Source organism: Schistocerca cancellata, chromosome 2 (assembly GCF_023864275.1).
Source record: "Schistocerca cancellata isolate TAMUIC-IGC-003103 chromosome 2, iqSchCanc2.1, whole genome shotgun sequence".
Taxonomy (NCBI): Eukaryota; Metazoa; Arthropoda; class Insecta; order Orthoptera; family Acrididae; genus Schistocerca; species Schistocerca cancellata.
This window is the reverse complement of record NC_064627.1, coordinates 910,073,979-910,093,563: the sequence shown is the minus strand read 5'-3', so window position 1 is coordinate 910,093,563 and position 19,585 is coordinate 910,073,979. Positions and strand designations below refer to the sequence as shown.

Below are 19,585 nucleotides of genomic sequence, written 5' to 3'. Positions count from 1 at the left end.
GCTTAGATATGGCTAATCTGAATTTGAGCAGGTGACTAAGGAGGGGGATTTTTGTGCTGCTTGTTTCAATTGGATAAAAATGTTTTTCATATAAATTTTGTTTGGCACAGATGAACTGATTATTTTACTTTGCAAGGCTGTTCAGTATTGTAATGGGTGCTGATAATTATACATCAGACATAGTTGGAAGACTTTTTTCTGTTAACGGAAAGAGATACACAAAAAACTTTCATTCGCCTTTGAACATTATAACAGGTAATCAATTCATTCAAACTAAAGTACTATTAGAGTTATTAGATATTATTTACAGGACTCACTACATAATAAATATTAGAATAGATCTGCTACATAAAACTTACATAACAATTTAGTATGATTCTTGAATTCTGTAACTGTCATGAGATACCTGAATACGAACTGCTATAAGCATCTTCAAACATGTTAATAAAGCACAATCAGTACAATGTTTTATATTATACTTTATTAATGACATATTCTTGTTCCTTAGTACATCTGTCATATGACAGGTCTTGACTGAAACCTCTTCACATCCCTCGGTCCTGTATCTTCTTAAAAAGATACACAGAATCTGAGTTGGCAGGCTTGGGTTTGGGGTGGCAACTTGTGATAGTTTCACAGTGAATGATGAAATAGTTACCAGATTTTACTGCAAATGGCTCTGGGTATGCTTGCTATTAGTCAATAAAAATTACATTTGGCTTTCGTCAAACTTATACTGAATGGACATGTCTGCACATGTAGTTGGGCAATATATAAATTCGTGATTTGATCTTGTTTTCCTGGAGAAGAAAGGGGATTTCTTTATTGAGGGGTGGGGGTATGCCCTGTCAGAACTGCAAATCTGGTTCTTCCTTTATGTGCAGGATCAAAGCCATGTTACATACCTGGAGTCATAATGGGCTTGTTTGCAGCCAGACAAGTATCCATACAATAAGGCGACATCTGAAACATCGTGGACTGTCAGCATGGCAAACACTGTTACAACATTCCTTGACTCAGCAATAGAGTGAGAGACACTGACAATGGTGCACCAAATGACAACAATGGACACGTGTGGTACCATGTTCTATTTTCAGATGCGTCTGCATACACCATCAGTGTTTATGTATCTGTATGTGGAGGCTCTCAGCAGAATGAACATTGGCAAACTACATTGTAATACAGACCCAGATGTAGTGTGGTGATTTGGAGTGCCATTTATTTGGTGCAGGAAATCATTTTTGGAACTTTTTTGTACACATCATACATGCCAAAGGGTAAACACAGTTTACAGTTACAGCAGTCATGATAACACAAAGTACATAATAATGTAAATTGACATGCCACATTGCTTGTACATATGATAGCAGTAGTTATTGAGACTACAAGATTGACAAAATTGAAGTAAATTACAGTATAAAGTAACATAGTACATAATTAAGAATATTTGATAATATTTATTACTTAATATGATATTCCAGAAATTCAGAGACAGTGTAGAAGCAGTGGTCAAGCAAGAACTGTTTCAGTTTTACCTTAAATGTATTTCATGTCAGCATGGATTTTAAGTAATGCTAGTATGGTAAATTAATCTGTTGCATATGTCTGTACTTACTGTGTATACTTGTAGATTAAGCTTCTGTCTGCTTTCATATGGATGTAAATCATAGTTATGTTTGAAGGTTTTCTTTTCTTTTTAAGATGCTCCCTTTTATATACAAACAAAGCAGAGGCAGAATTTTCAGATTTTTAAAAAAGGGTCTACAGGAATCCCTGCGTTTATCTTTATCATGATAATATTTTTCTTCATTTTAATTTCAGTTGTGGAATTCCCACAAAAAATTATTCTGTACATCAGTAGTAACAGTATACCACCACAGTACATTGTCACCACCAATGGGCAGCTTGTATTTTAAGTGAGAATGCTAACAGCATAACGTATTCACTTTTTTATATAGATAGTTAAGGTACATCTCCCACATCAAATCCTCCTGAATATGTATGCCTAAAAATTTTGTATGCATCACATCTGAGACTTTTTTCCCCTCCAGTGGTAAAAATAGGGTTTGCAGGATAGAGGTTTCTGTGATGTTTTCTCAGAAGCTATTTAATATTCTGGGCAACCAAAGCTGTTGAAAGGCATGATGCTACGAAGAACTCCAGTTACAGCTAGTATGACTGTCGTTTATTAAAACACAACCTGTTCCGCAGCTTAAAGCCACATCATCAGGTGCAACGACGTTAAAATACCTGTCATCTGTGGGGGCCGCTTTTGCCTTTTCCTGAACTGAGCTGTTCTGCTGTTCACACTGATGCAGGCAAATTTTCAAGAATGGAGCACTTCCTTACATTTTGCTTGACATAATATTGGCAATATTCTCTGAATAGTAAATTTTGACTAGGAGTGATGGGTGTACCTATGACGATCTAACTTTGTTGCACCTGATGACATGGCTTTAAGCCGTGAAACCAGTCGTGTTTTAATAACCAACAATTCCACTCGCTGTAAGCGGAGTTCTTCCTGACATCAGGTTTTTTCAGAATTTATGATAAGCCTATTGGTTGTGATGTTTGCCTGCTTTATTTCCTTGTAGACTGTCTTTGATGTTGACATACTGCACTGTAATACTAGCTGAAAAATGGGTGGTGGAAGTTTAACACTGACTACTGTGAATGATGTTGCACAGTTGTGTTTCACAGTTCTTTACTTTTACTGTTCACAACCCCCCCCCCCCCCCTCCCTCCAATATTACAGATAATATGGCCAGTTAACTATTAGCAAATTTGGATAAGCCTCATTAACAGTTTGCAGGCATATGTCAGCATACTGCTACAATAGTTTACCGTTGAACATCTATGAGCAGTAAAAACCTAACCACACAGTTCACAGTTCTTGCAGAATAATATGGTATGTATTGAACAGATGCTGTCATTGTTTTAACATACAGCCTATTTGTCTTACGTATTGAACAGACACTATCATCGTTTTAACACATGGCCTATTTGTCTTACACAGTTAAGTTGATGCATTGTTGTTGACCTAACCAACACACCCTTCTTGCCTGAAAATTGACCATGGACTGACTGACTCAAGCCCAAAAATTGGGCATTTATATATCATCACAGTAATAGGTACTGAAACTATACATTGTTGGATGTTAAAGTTATAGAAATTACAATTAAAAGATATCTCATTCAGTTAAATGAATACATGGAAAAATTCTTTCTTTTTAATAATTTCTTCTAATACGAGGGTTAAGCCATATTATTTGTTTACAGATATAGTGACACAAACAATACTTTTGACAAAACTGGTAATTCTTTGGAATTAATTAAGTGCTGGATTTGCTAATATGGTTTTGAATAGAGCCAAATAAATACTTTAAGAATGCCAGTGTTTCGTCTTCCAAATGTTTATAATTAGAACAGAATTAACATTTGTTTTATAAGTCAACAATAGAATTTAAGTTATGAAACAATTACTGATTTCACCCTATAACAAAAGATATTAACAAGGAATAGTCAAAATAAATTAGGAAATTGATGACATACACAAAACTAAGCACAAAATTAGACCTGTTGCTATATTCTTTAAGACTGAGGGCCAACTTTTCTCTTTTATGAAAATGCAGGTTATATTCACGTATGTTAATGGTAATTAGTCAGACATGAAAAAATGAATTTTAAGGAGGCAGATGGCAAAACGAGAGGGGAAGTAAAAATATCCCAGCTTGATTTGTCACATGGTCCTGAAACACTGTGTTAAACTGGGTTCACACATGATCATCTCTGGTTCCCATAGCTGGTAATTTGGACAGCACACATTACATCTTTGATGTTTCTATAATGTCGTCTTTCAATACGATAATGTAAGAGTACATACTGCACATGGTGTACTTACCTACCTCGATACAATGGGTGTTTCACTGTCACACAGGCTACAATGTTCTCCAAATTTGTATTTAATTGCACTAAATTTTATTGTTAAAAGCAATGAACTTGCTAATGCTCTCTATCATTACATGCACAAATTATTTCATTACAACCTCCTTACCCATTTATGATATTTATTCCTGTGATCAGTGTAACTTCGCTGCATAAAAGACTTGTAATCTGTGAGGCCACATTGCAGTTACCAAAGTGATTAAAGGATTAATGATTTTCATTCCTGTATTAACTTACATGTTGGCTTTTTAAGCAGACTGAAATCTGACAGGAATTTATCTGTGAGACAAACATGACATGACATGGACAAGTTTTTTATAACAAAACAATGTTTTACTGAATATTTCATACTTTTCTCAGTAAACATCATGCTGTGTTTGGGTTTTTGTGTTGTCATCCCTTGATATAGCGTGCACATCCATTTTGAATATACTGTTTCCTTGCAACTATTCCGCTTCAATGTGATATTGCTTTCTCCAGTTTTTTGATATGGCCTTATATTTTCTGGTGTGTTGCATGAGTGGTTTCTGGGATTCTAGCCAGGTGAATCCATAGGAAAGACATAATATTTTGGTTACATACCATGTTGCTATGGCAGTGGTATGATTTGTTTATATACCTATATGTAGACCAGGTGCCAAAGATGAAAGCACCATTCATGTTGTGTAACAAGTCGCTGCTCTTATAATCCCATGTCAGCTGTCTGGCTTTCACTCTTCACCTGATGTTGGGCCTTCTGTAGGCACAAGGTAAGACTCAATGTGTACCTCAACTTGAATAGTCCATGGAATGAAATTTCATACACTCTTTAACAAATCAGTTTCTGTAAGTTTCTGTCTGAAACTTCCTGGCAGATTAGAACTGCGTGCCAGACAGACACACGAACTCTAGCAACTTTTTTCTTCATTAATTTAGAAAGACTGGTTCAGAGTGCTTGACAGATTCCCTCATTTTGACCCTATGTGCGCCAAAAAAATTTCAAAGGTAACAATGATGTTACTCAATCTGAGTTTCGTCATGATAAGTTCAAAAACGCACACACCATACGGGAAATTATTTCTGTGGTTGAATCATTTACTTTATGGAGAGGGAGACTGGGAATAAAGATGAACCAAAAGCCGTGGAGCTTGTAATCGAGTATGCATATCACAACACACAAAACATGACAGTCATTATTCAAACAAAACAAAATTTTATTTGATGCTGTAGCTTACAGCAAAAAAAAAAGAAAAAAAAATTAGGAGCGATCTCCTTAGGTAACACTAGACACAATATCAACAAAACAATCGCCACTTGTAACTAAGTCCAGCCTTTCTGAAAACTTAAAACATTTAAAAGACTTTAAATATATAATAGTTTACAGCAGATGGCTCATTTACATTCTTTTTTGCTATAAAACAATTAAAACAATATTACAGTACTTTGGAGATTTACAGTCAAACACTCCTTTCATAAAAGATCAGCTTACAGTGCACTAAGCTTCAGCACCAACAGATTCTGCTTATGGAAGATTTACATTTTTTATTGTTATTTTGACTGTCTTTCATCTTCATCATCATCATCATCATCATCATCATCATCAGAGAAGTCTCCTGACGGTCTGCCAGCAAACTGTTGTGCTGAAGAGTTGGGGGAGAAGTCATAGCGACCAGCTTTTGGTGGTGGGGGGCTGCTAACAAGAGAATAAATTTTCAGTTTTGCAAACAAACAAGTACATTAAAAAATAGCAATTATTAAGAAGTATAACATGAGACACTGTTTGAAAATTTTAGTTTCTATCTTCACAATATCTTCTTTATTTTTACTGCCCAACCAACTTCTCAACTGGGCCCTGAATAGAACTAATGATTTTTAAACAGTATGCATTCCAGAATGGAGTAACAACAAGATGAAAAGGATGGGTTGCTACTCACCACATACCAGAAGCATTGAGTCGCAGACAGGCAATATGATGAGACTGGTAAACATTTAAGATTTTGAACAGAAGGAATTTGTTTGAAAGCTTAAATGTTTAGCTGTCTTTTCATTGTGCCTGTTTGCAACTCAATACCTCCTCCATGTGGTAAGTAGAAACCATACTTTTCAAACACATGGTTTTTAAAATCTTGCAATTCACTTGCAGCTTTAGTTTTGAACAATAATAAATTCCCTATAAGGGCAATGTCAACAATAAAGGCAAGAGAATCAGAGATGAGAACAATACATGAAAATATAATTTCTTACTTCATCGTTTCACTACAATGTGCCTGTGGAAAAATTTTTAAGCCTAAGCAAGAATAAAACACTACTACAAATTTTAAAGATAAATATTGTAAAACTAGTATGACCTTTTGTTAGTCACACTGCTCCTTATATAAATTAATTAAAAATTTAAAATTTTCTTGCTCCCAAACAGAGGTTAGGTGGGCACTCCTTGATGAGCCGGAGTTCTTCCACAATGACTGACAACATTATCTGAAAGCAAATGCTTCAGTTGCAAATTATGTTGCAGTTTCACTTGCTCAGCTGGTTTCAAGTCAATTACAAGTAATTTTCAAATATACTAAAAAGGAGACTACACAGCAATTGGATTTTTTTAGTTTCTTGCATTTATGGTAAATGAAGTTCAGAACTCGAGTATCAGTCTCCCAAAGCATGCCAATGCTGCTCTAAAATGTTCTCACAAAAATCAACTTTGAAGTTTCCCAAGTGTCTAATACCTAAAGGAAGTTCAAATTTATGATGGACTGCATAGCTCTGTGGTAGAATGTTTGTCTACCATATGGGGGACCCATGTTCCATTTATGGCAGGTGCAAATTTTTAAACATGTTATGAGCATTTCCATGATGCATAAAATATATAAAGATGGAAATAAAAGTCAGTAGTGCTCGGTCTGGTAAACTCCAGATGGCCGGTTCGAGTCTTGTTCTGATCTTTGCCTGCCCCCCCCCCCCCCCCCCCCCCCCCCAAATTCAGTTTGAATGGCAACACCATTTAAATATAAAATTCATCAAATATATGATCATCAATGAACCTAATAGTCATTTTAATAAAAATGCATGCTTCCTTATTTCTAATTACATCACACACAAAAAACCAGTTGCCATTGTAAGTGCGTAGTAACCCACATCGGTTCCACACCCAAGAGTTAGGCATGCTGTTGTAAGGCAAGCCACAGAAGTTGCCAATCAAGAATGCGGGCACAGCCTCTCCTCAGTGCACCCTACCGTCCAGCCAACAGCTTACAGAGTCGGGACTGTCCAGCCTCACCCTCAGTTACATGTTGACATTCTGATTAGGATTATCGGACTAGTAGTGTAGTTACTCCGCGTCAAGTGTCTTCTTGTAACAAGTTATTTCTAGACATAATAAAGTGTTGTTTCTGTCATTGTCTGTACATTCTTGTGATCAGAATATATAATTCTTAATTATCTATCTTTTATGAAGAAAGATTGTTTAGATTAAAAACCTCACAAATGAAATTTTATTTTACACTTCACAGAAACATGACCTTTGTTTAAAAGTTAACAATGACTGGAAATCAGACCCATGTTGCCCACATGGCAGGCAAGCATTCTAGTAAAGAGCCACACCATCCATAAAAAAATGATCTTATCTAGGGTATCAAAAACACTCAGAAAAATTTCTAGGTCTATTTTCTGGAGACTTTTTGGGAGTTGCATTGACTGATTTGAAAGGCTGATACAAAAATCCGACTGCTGTGTGGTCTCCATGTTAAGTATTTACGCCAACGCCAACAATGTAACAAAATGCACAAGTTCACTGTGATGTCGGCTAGAGTTAAATTTATTTACACAACCAAAATTGATTTTGTAATAAAATTATATCACTAGCAACTGGAACATCTGATGTTGATAAAAAGTAAGTGTCGCAATTGGCAAATCAACAACTGTACATAGCAAGGCTTGATTTAAAATAGTAACAAGGGAAAGATATAAGTGAATATTATCTGTAAAATTTAATAACTTTAAACTTTAGCCAAAACGTCACAGTTAACAATTCAATTTTCAGTCAGCTAAGACGTCCAGGAAAGTCAATATCGTATGGAACTACATCTGTCATATATAACCCCAGTAACAGCCCATCTAGACACTGTAAATACGCTTGTTGTTTTAGTGCATACCTTGTGCTTTCATCAACATCATTGCTGGTAGATGACGTGGGTGAGCCATCACGCCGAGGACTGGCTGGAGGAGATAGAGCTTGCATCAGACGCCCTTTTCCTTCATTCCATATTTGTGACTGTAAAATGTAGTGAACTTATCAGTTGTGGCATCACAGGGGAGAAATGCTTGATAAATGTAAATTGTGCCCTCACCGAATATCTCATAAAAGCATTTCACCTATACATTAGGGAGAGAAGTTAAGCAGGGGCACTTCCAATCATTCATTCAGAACAAAATGTATGAATGATTCCATGAGTAGAGTGTAAAAATAATTTTGAAATTTCCTAATGAAAACTCTCTCTCTCTCTCTCTCTCTCTCTCTCTCTCTCTCTCTCTCTCTCTCTCTCTCTCTCTCTCTCTCTCAAATTCTTGGAAATGAAATGATCACATACCTAGAAACAGTACTGTGGCTATTAAAAAATACTTAACTTTCTTGGAAGAAAAAAGATAAGGACTGTTAAATAAACATAAACTAATTTTTCTGTTCGGTCATGGGTAGTCATCTATCCTTATTTCATCATCTTTATTAGTCAGCCAACATTAATTGCTGGATAAAGGCCTTCTGGGCTTGTGGTCTTCAACTATATTTTACCCAGTTTCTATCATCATCTATCCACCTTCCATTATGTCAATGCTTATCTTTTGGAATCCAGCAATCCTTGCTCCATCTAAATTTCAGTCTATTAATTATCACTTCTTCCACTCACATCTGTTCCCCAATCCATTTGTTTGTTTCCTGTCTCTTCCAGTAATTCTCCATATGCATCTTTCAATTGATCATTGAGCACCTGTCAGTTTTCAAATACTTTTAATGCAAAAAGTCAGTGACACACTGCCAAAAACCATAAGCTGGTAACACACAGGTTGTAAACTTGCCTTTTCACACATATATGAAGTTTAGTTATGAAAAAGCTGCTAAGTTTAACAAAAGCACTCCAATGCTATTTTTACTTTTCCATTATTTGCTTCATTTAAGTACTTACATTCAAGCCTAGATTTTCTATCAAAGTATAACACAATTCACAGCAACTGAAAACTGCAAATGAAGCCATGTCTCCACAATACACTCCACAGGAGTCCTAGTCCTACAAGGTATGAAGAGAAAGTTCTGTGATGTCTGGAAGGTAGGTAATCAGGTACTGGTGGAAGTAAAGCTGTGAGGGTGGGCCATGAATCACACTTGGTTAGCTCAGTCAGTAGAGCACTTGCCCATGATAGGCAAAGGTCTGAGGTTCGAGTCCCAGTCTGGCATACAGTTTTAATCTGTCAGGAAGTTTTAAATCAGCACACATTCCACTGCAAAGTGAAAATTCAGTTTGGAAACTACGTCACTGATCGAAAAAGTGAAAAACTGTTGTAAAACATTCCCAACAAATCAACAATTGTCTGATTTAAAATACTGAGCCCTGTAAGTTAAACAAGCATTAAATGTAAATGCTCCTCAACAAACATTAACTGTTATGATAAGTACACATGGGTTTTCATTTCTTAGCAACAAATCTGCTTTGAAGCTGCAGTTAAGAAGTGATGATCAATAGCATAATAACTGTATTTTAATGGGTAAAATCATTACGACAGATTCAAGACCAGAAACAAGTGACTTCATCACAGGAGATAGGTGGCCACCAAAAGGAAATTCAGTAGAAATAGTATCGACAGAGAACACTTTACAAAATTAAGAACAATATTTACAGATCACAATATGTTTATAAGTAAAAGATGTGTTTACTGCAGAACGCGTTGCATTCAAACATTTTATTTACTGAGATGACAGTAACTGACGTGTAAAATTGCAAGCATCAAGTGGCAGTAACTTGTACTGACAGGTATGAGAAGCTCTCCAGAGAAGCAAAAATAATGGAAATCTTGAGATATGCTCTGAATTGTAGATAGAAGTAAAATTACATTTTTGTTGGAATGGAACATAAAGGGTTTCATCTTAGCTGCGAATGTCAGACAGGCTGCAATTTATCTATAATATATTCTATCAGAGGAGGGGAAGCATTGTTATCAAGTTCTGTCAAGCACTGATGGAAAATTCAGTTAAGGCTACATTAAAAATCTTTACTTAAACATATGAAAGAATGCATCTAAATTTTGAAGCCAGTAGCTTCTGTGGGCACAAATGACCAACTGAAGATTCCTAAAGGCTTATCAAAAAGTCCAAAAATTCAAAACACTATTTCTGTTTTTAAAGGAGAAGCATATAATAAAGTGTGAACTATGACACCAGGTTGAATTCTACATACAAAAGGTTCTACCACATTCCCGCTCTGCCTCTAGCATCTTACTGAAAAACAAAAAACATTACAAGTGTAATGTGCTGCGAATACACAGAAAGATAGATCCTTTATCATTTAGCTACAAAATAGCAGGTCAGCAACTGGAAGCAGTTAATACCATAAATTATCTGGGAGTACGCATTAGGAGTGATTTAAAATGGAATGATCATATAATGTTGATCGTCGGTAAAGCAGATGCCAGACTGAGATTCATTGGAAGAATCCTAAGGAAATGCAATCCGAAAACAAAGGAAGCAGGTTACAGTACGCTTGTTCGCCCACTGCTTGAATACTGCTCAGCAGTGTGGGATCCGTACCAGATAGGGTTGATACAAGACATAGAGAAGATCCAACGGAGAGCAGCGCGCTTCGTTACAGGATCATTTAGTAATCGCGAAAGCGTTACGGAGATGATAGATAAACTCCAGTGGAACACTCTGCAGGAGAGACGCTCAGTAGCTCGGTACGGGCTTTTGTCAAAGTTTCGAGAACATACCTTCACCGAAGAGTCAAGCAGTATATTGCTCCCTCCTACGTATATCTCGCGAAAAGACCATGAGGATAAAATCAGAGAGATTAGAGCCCACACAGAGGCATACCGACAATCCATCTTTCCACGAACAATACGAGACTGGAATAGAAGGGAGAACCGATAAAGGTACTGAAGGTACCCTCCGCCACACACCGTCAGGTGGCTTGCGGAGTATGGATGTAGATGTAGATGTAAAGGAGGAAATAGCTGCAAAATTTAAATTGAACAACACTGCTAGCCATGAGCCGTATGGTGGCTTGCAGGGTATGGACATAGCAGAAGTTGCAGCCCGGAGTGGAAATCAGTTCTCACACTGCTATTGTCTCCATCATAAGGAACTGATTATGAAGAACAAATAATGAAAAATCCAGGATGGAGTAATGGAAATATTATCAAAAGGATAGACCGCTAATCACCATATAGAGGAGATGTTGAGTTACAGACAGGCACAACGAAAAGATTGCTACACATTTGAGCTTCGGTCAAAATTCTACAAACACACACACACACACACACACACACACACACACACACACACCTACTGTTTCTGACCACTGGGTCGGATTGCATGCGGCAATTGTGCCTGGTGGGAGAAGTAACCAGTGGGTGGTTGGGATAAGGAGAGGGAGGGAATGGGAAGGGGAAAGGATGAAAAGATAGCAGGTTAGGGTGCAGGGAGGTATAGTGCTGCTTGTGGGAGCATGCAAGGACATGGTGGGGACAGGGTAGGGCTACTAGGTGCAGTTGGGAAGTTTGAGGAGTTGTGCACGGGGACAGGGGTCAGAAAAAGGAAAGAAGTAGAGAAGGGGAAAAAGACTAGTGGGTCTTTTGGTGGAACAGAAGGCTATGTAGTGCTGGACAAGGAGTAGGGAAGAGGATAGGTATGTGATGGACACCTAAGTAATTCAGAAAATCAGGTGTTGGTGGGAAGAATCCAGATGGCACAGACTGCGATGCAGTCATTAACGTGAAGAATATCATGTTGGGCAACATGTTCAGTAACTGGGTGGCCCAGCTGTCTGTTGGTGATCATTCGTAGGGAATGATAGCTCAATGGGTATCATGCCCCCATAGAAAAATGCACAGAGGTTGAAGGGTAGTCTATAGATCACATGACTGCTTGCACAGGTAGCCCTCCCATTGATGGGATAGGAAACGCTTGTGACTGGACTGGAGTACGTGGTTGTGGGAGGATGTATGGGACAGGTCTTGCATCTAGGCATACTGCAGGAATATGAGCTGTGAGGCAAGGGGTTGGAGCAGGACTGGAGCAGGGATGAAGGAGGATACTGTATTTAGCAACACAATTGAATACCTTTAGCCATTTTGCCAAACACTGTCAAAGTACCAATGGATACAAAATTGTCAGCCAATGTAGACCACAGGTATAATGTACTTTAGTATTCTGGTTCCTGCCCATGAACGTGGTGGCATCTGCAAGGTTTATTGGAGCTAAGACTATGCCATTACCTGAAATACTTAGCGTCTCCAACAAACTATGACACACAGAACCTGGAATCAAGCACCAGTTATGAGAGCAGGGTTATCAACATGAACGTAAGTTCCTTAAGTACACATGGAAGAAATGATCGAACTAAAATGCCTGCCTCAGCAAAGCCTGTTCCTATTTGTCCAAATATAGAAATGTTCTAGCGAATTACGATATGAAGTGAATAATGAAGCCCCAGAACCTTTCAGAAACCTCTAATAATAAATCATTAATAATTGGAGGAGGAGGGAATTGAACCGACAACTTGCAGATCACCAGCCATAAAATACAACCACTACGCCATGGTGAACAATGCACAGCATGTAGCACAGCAGTGCTTCAATCACAGTAACTTCACGATTGATATTTCAGTGGGTTGATTGGTAATAATGAACCGTACAGTTTATCTCATATACAATAACCTCTTTTGGGATCTTTCAGGATAACGATTTCGGTTTTGCGAGATACATTTTAAAACATGGTAATTTCCAAAGTTGTTACTCCACATTCACTACACCTGTAGCTTGTATCTCTATGCTACACTTTTCCAATTATTTTCTTGCCCCACTGAAAGTGCACTACAATTATTTTTGTTTCTGGCTCTGCTGTAGATCTCTCTCTGTCTTTTCAAGGAAATGTTTTTGGTTGATAGACTGGAGCATTCTGCAGCATGTGATCACAGTTTGAGATATTGGCTTACTGCAACATCCTCGCAGAGGGTTGACATCTCCTGTGTGATTCTTAGGCATTATCCTTCTGAAAAATCATGCTTTCTTCAATATCACAAGGTACCTGACAAACAGTTTTGTCATCGGTCAAACCACATCTGACTATGTTGAAGCAGCTTAGCTGGCATGGCAAAAATTTAGTGCAGTGAAAACTGAAGAAAAGCAAGAAATATTATTTTTTCCAGAATGCCTACACCATCTACTACCCAATACTTGAATGGAGAAGGCCAGACAAACAGAAATCAAAAGAATGCAGGTAGGAACATTGAGAAAGCATGCCCATAACATCAAGAGTGTTGGACTTTTGGGTGGGCTAATATAAAATATAAAAATGCAGTAAATGAAGCAGGCAAAAAGGAATACAGACGTCTCAAAAATGAGATCGACAGGAAGTACAAAATGGCTAAGCAGGGATGGCTAGAGGACAAATGTAAGGATGTAGAGGCTTATCTCACTAGGGGTAAGATAGATACTGCCTACAGGAAAATTAAAGAGACCTTTGGAGAACAGAGAACCACTTGTATGAATATCAAGAGCTCAGATGGAAACCCATTTCTAAAAGGGAAAGGAGAAAGGTGGAAGGAGTATATAGAGGGTCTATACAAGGGCGATGTACTTGAGGACAATATTATGGAAATGGAAGAGGATTTAGATGAAGATGAAATGGGAGATACAATACTGCGTGAAGAGTTTGACAGAGCACTGAAAGACCTGAGTCGAAACAAGGCCCCGGGAGTAGACAACATTCCATTAGAACTACTGATGGCCTTGGGAGAGCCAGTCCTGACAAAACTCTACGATCTAGTGAGCAAGATGAATGAGACAGGTGAAATACCCTCAGACTTCAAGAATAATATAATAATTCCAATCCCAAAGAAAGCAGGTGTTGACAGATGTGAATATTACCCAACTATCAGTTTAATAAGTCACAGCTGCAAAATACTAACGTGAATTCTTTTCAGACGAATGGAAAAACTGGTAGAAGCCGACCTCGGGGAAGATCAGTTTGGATTCCGTAGAAATTTTGGAACACGTGAGGCAATACTGATCCTACGATTTATCTTAGAAGAAAGATTAAGGAAAGGCAAACCTACGCTTATAGCATTTGTAGACTTAGAGAAAGCTTTTGACAATGTTGACTGGAATACTCTCTTTCAAATTCTAAAGGTGGCAGGGGTAAAATACAGGGAGCAAAAGGCTATTTACAATTTGTACAGAAACCAGATGGCAGTTATAAGAGTCGAGAGGCATAAAAGGGAAGCAGTGGTTGGGAAGGGAGTGAGACAGGGCTGTAGCCTCTCCCCGATGTTATTCAATCTGTATATTGAGCAAGCAGTAAAGGAAACAAAAGAAAAATTCAGAGTAGGTATTAAAGTCCATGGAGAAGAAATAAAAACGTTGAGGTTCGCCGATGACATTGAAATTCTGTCAGAGACAGCAAAGGACTTGGAGGAGCAGTTTAACGGAATGGACAGTGTCTTGAAAGCAAGATATAAGATGAACATCGACAAAAGCAAAACGAGGATAATGGAATGTAGTCTAATTAAGTCGGGTGATGCTGAGGGAATTAGATTAGAAAATGAGACACTTAAAGTAGTAAAGGAGTTTTGCTATTTGGGGAGCAAAATAACTAATGATGGTCAAAGTAGAGAGGATATCGAATGTAGGCTGGCAATGGCAAGGAAAGCGTTTCTGAAGAAGAGAAATTTGTTAACATCGAGTATAGATTTAAGTGTCAGGAAGTCATTTCTGAAAGTATTTGTATGGAGTGTAGCCATGTATGGAAGTGAAACATGGACGATAAGTAGTTTGGACAAGAAGAGAATAGAAGCTTTTGAAATGTGGTGCTACAGGAGAATGCTGAAGATTAGATGGGTAGATCACATAACTAATGATGAAGTATTGAATAGAATTGGGGAGGAGTATGTGGCACAACTTGACAAAAAGAAGGGACCGGTTAGTAGGACATGTTCTGAGGCATCAAGGGATCACAAATTTAGCATTGGAGGGCAGCGTGGAGGGTAAAAATCGTAGAGGGAGACCAAGAGATGAATACACTAAGCAGATTCAGAAGGATGTGGGTTGCAGTAAGTACTGGGAGATGATGAGGCTTGCACAGGATAGGGTAGCATGGAGAGCTGCATCAAGCTAGTCTCAGGACTGAAGACCACAACAACAACAACAACAACAACAACATCAGTATTTTTAAGGCATCTTGCCTTCAGTTGCACCAATCAGGACAAAATACGTTATTATGTCGAGTACTCACTGCCTTAACTCTAACCAGACTGTATAGTGTGGTTGATGATGCACCACTATTTATAGCCAAGTTCGAATCTTTGTACCCGCTTGTGCTTGTTTGTTTTTTGGTGACTGCACCATGATTCTGTAGGACACACTTTCTATCAGTGTTTTCCACTTTCTATCAGTGTTTTCCAGCTCTGATGGATGATATGGCCCGTGAGATCTTAATAAATTCCGTAAACTGAACCTCTGTCCCTGCTTACAAGGTTTTCCAACATATTTACTTTGATGGTGTCCTTGATTTAACCTTAATTGCATTCGTCTAAGAAATTACGAATTTGCACCACAATACTAGTCTCATCGTATTTCATGTTATGGTAATACTAGAGAGTAGCATTTACTTTTCTTCAGACAGGAACCCCACTTTAAAAGTAATAGTTGAAATGAGAACACTGGCCATTGTGAGTTAACTGCAACAAAATAAACTGTCACAGCATCAGCAATTGTCTTACTTGTAATAACATTGGCAACACCTTAAGTTGTTGTTCTTATCATATCAGCACACAGAGTACTTTTGAAGTGTTTCGTAAGTTTTTTTGTTTACCAGCTGATGGTTGGAGCGCTTTGTGGCTTGTACCCACCGACATCATCTAGCACTTAAAAAAGACATAACAGACAAAACTTGCCAATACTGGAAAACAAAACTACAATCAAAGGTGGAAGACATTGTCTTTTCAGTATATAAGCAATGCATTTAAGTGTGTATAGGTTTATACAAAGAGTTGAGTTTGTAATTTAATTTCTTAGTATTTTACTAAAGATCCTCCTTTTTTCAACTGTCGCTTGATGATGACTTTTTTTAGGAAGTTAAAATTAATTCTGATATCAACTGCATATTCTGAGACTGGAAAATAAAATAAAAGAATTTCATGTAATAGAAGTTTTAACATTGTAAGAGGAGTTGCTATGACAAAACTGGTCTTTGTATCACATTAAACACTGGTAATCGGGTAGGAAGTGAGATGGACCTAACAGGCAGACTATAAACTTTCCACATAAACAGATTCAATGGATGGAAGATATGGAACATAAAGGGAATGGAAAATGTGAATGAAGAGTTCAAAATAGACCATGAGTACTCCAGTGGAAGAGTATGGACAAAGGATCTGCAACAAAATACAAAACTGGAGAGTCTCACGTGCAGGGCACAGTTAAGAGAGACAGCAGTATAAGGACTTCAGAGTCTAAGAGATAGACCACATCCCAAGCATTAATGTTGCCTAACCCCATTACTTATTAGGTAAATGTGTTATAAAGTAACTGAGATGTAAAGCATTTCTCGTAACAAGATAAAAAGTAATTCCTTGTTACATATGTTTCAAAATGTTTGGTAAATGAGAACTCTACTGGTTTCCTCCATTGACTGAAAGGTCAGCAAGGTGTTGCACATAGGAAGCAGCTACTCAGGTAGCTGAGTACATGCAGCATATGAACATTTATTAGAGGGGCCCATTCCACAGGTGCAGCGACGAACTGGGGGAAAGAATAAATCGGCCACATTAATTACAAAGGGGAAAATTCATCCTCCCTAATAAGAAAGAGAAATTGTTAGTGAAGTATTAGCTAATGGCAGAAAGTGTTCACGACAAGGTTTAGATTCACTTATCAGTGTCATGATGCACACACTGCACTAGGAAAAGAAGGCAGACTGACAACAAATAGATTCCAATTAATTCAAATATACATCACAAGATAGACAAAACACCAATGGCATTATGGCGGGGAACCCCTCAAAACACATACCTGAAATGATTGTTAAAATTCAGAACACTGAAGAAACACTTCCTGATTTCAGATAGTTTGATAGCTCCCATATTTAAGAAAAGAAATTACATAGACTGCAATAAGTACCGTGGAAGATTATTGCTGTGTAGCTTGGAGAATTGTGCTATGCCCTTAGAGGAGCAATTACTACCAGAAAGCCAGTGTGGCTTTAGGGCTTGCAGAGGAAGCACAGAAATGACATTCACTACTCATTAACTTCAGGAAAAAAATGCAGAGGACAAAACAGACCTCTAAACTGCCTTTATTGATCTCACTAAGGCATTTGATTCAAATTAAAAAAAAAAAAAAAAAAAAAACTGTGAAGCTTTATGGAGGATTTTAGCTGGGGACCCGTTCCATATCAACACTGGTGTTGAGCAATAGTATGTGATTGCCCTCACATGTTTTCCTCGTATGTTGCCACTGTCATGCAGCTATTCAAAGATGATCTAACTCCAGGAAAAAAGTTAACTTACAGGATGGATGGAAAACTGTTTAATTTGACCTGTTTAAAAGCAATTATTGCAATATTTTCTGGAACATTAGCTGAGTTGCAGAATGTCGATGATAAAGCATTTGTAGCTCAGTCAGAAGAACCATGGTTAATCCTGAATGCCTTTTCCACAGCATACAAAAAAACTGATTTCAAACTGAATACCAAACATGGATCTTTTACCAAACAGCACCTAGAGGTGGACAAAGAAATATCACTATCACCATAAATGGAGTGACCTTTTAAATAGCTAACACATTTCGTTACTCTGACACCATCTCCTCAACAAGTGCAAATATCAATTCAGAAATTCAATATAGAATTAAACATGCTGAATCATCCTTTGCCAGACTAAAATCTCGAGTATTTGACAATCATGATTCAATGTTGCAACAAAGATCCTTGCATACAATTCAATTGTAATTCCCACACTGTTTAATGGATCTGAATCCTACACACATTACAGACAGCATCTTAAAAAGCTGGGACATCACCAGCAATGCTTGAGGACTCTGCATAAAACACTGCAAGATAGATGCAAAAATATGTCAACATCCTAGAAGAGGCACAGACAACCAGTACAGAAGCGAATGTCTTAGGATGCCAGTTACGATGAACTGTGCATGTAGAGCACATGCCCAATAATTGCATTCCCAAGCAAGCACTGTACTCTGAGTTAACAATGAGCAAACACTGTGTGGGAGGTCAGAGGAGACAATTTAAAGATGCAAATAAGGCTGTCATGAAGTTGTATAATTAGTATTAATAACTGTGAGACCTCAGACCTTGAACATTCGCTCTGGGATCATTAGGCTATCATCAGACACTTTGTTTTGACTAAACAGCCAATGAACAGTGACTGATAACAGGAAGCATCAAAAAGAAAAGGAACTGATGACATGAACTGGAAAGATTGAAGCTTCTTCACCTGGGACACCATGTCATCATTGTGGCAAACTGTTTGCCTCTCACATTGGATTGTACACTCATCTCAAGATTCACAGATGAGTACTCACCTCCAGAGTCACAGATGATAGGAAGAGAAACCTACTCAACTGCAAATGATTGCTTTGATGGTGATTTACAACTGTACAGAATCTGATAATATTTGTCCAGGTTTTTACAGATTGGCAATACAAAATAATCTGATTGAAGACAAGCATTGCAAATGGTTTACATTTGGTAATCTGATGTTTTCATATACCATCGTCAAAGGAGCTGAATTCACAGAAAGCTTTGGGTGAAACTTGGAGAATATCAAAGGCAATTTATCTGATCACGCTATGGTAATAGGAAGAGACTTCAACTTGCAAGCTACAGAACTGGAGAGTCAAATTATTAAAACAGGTGCCTGAAAGTAGAATGTGTGAGCGATTGTTCCTAACATCTTTTCTGATAATTATCAATAGCAGCTAAAGGGAATAACTTTTTAACTAGTGATGAACAGATATGAACTTTTCATTTCAGTTTACCTAGATGAGGGAATAAGTGACCAAAAGGCTGTTACAGCATCAATGACCACAGGAGTCAAAAGGAAAGTTGAGAAAAAGAGCAAAATATTTTTGTTTATCAAGTGTGACAAGAAACAGACTGTCAGTTATCTGCAGAGTCACTCAACTATTCACTGCTGAGGAAAACATTGTGAAGGACATACAGATAAAATTTGTAAGTATTGTCCAATACTCTTTAGACTTGGATACTGGGCAGGATTTTGGAAGAGACCCTCGGTGGCTCAATAGTTGTGTTAGAAAGTTGCTACAACAGCCAACAGAGCTTCATCAGAGATTTCAGTAAAAAGTTTTGTTGACAAAAAGTAGCTAAATGAAACCAAAATTTATGCAAGGGAAACAATGAAAAATTTTCAATGAATTTCAAAGTAAA

General features: G+C 37.7%; 1 protein-coding gene across 8 annotated transcripts in view; it reads right to left on the bottom strand.

Moving 5' to 3' along the window:
* Positions 1-5,117: 5,117 nt before the first annotated feature.
* Positions 5,118-19,585, bottom strand: part of LOC126162846 (choline-phosphate cytidylyltransferase A-like) — a 135,052-nt gene continuing 120,584 nt past the window's right edge. For 6 of the 8 annotated variants that reach the window (XM_049919611.1, XM_049919615.1, XM_049919609.1 and 3 more), the window contains 2 exons: positions 8,070-8,188; positions 5,118-5,617 (listed from right to left, as the gene is read on the bottom strand). In XM_049919611.1, coding sequence (XP_049775568.1) covers positions 5,473-5,617; positions 8,070-8,188 — 264 coding nt within the window. In that variant the 3' untranslated portion in view covers positions 5,118-5,472. The remainder of the gene's footprint in view (positions 5,618-8,069; positions 8,189-19,585) is intronic. The other 2 variants (XM_049919610.1, XM_049919614.1) reach the window with 1 other exon arrangement.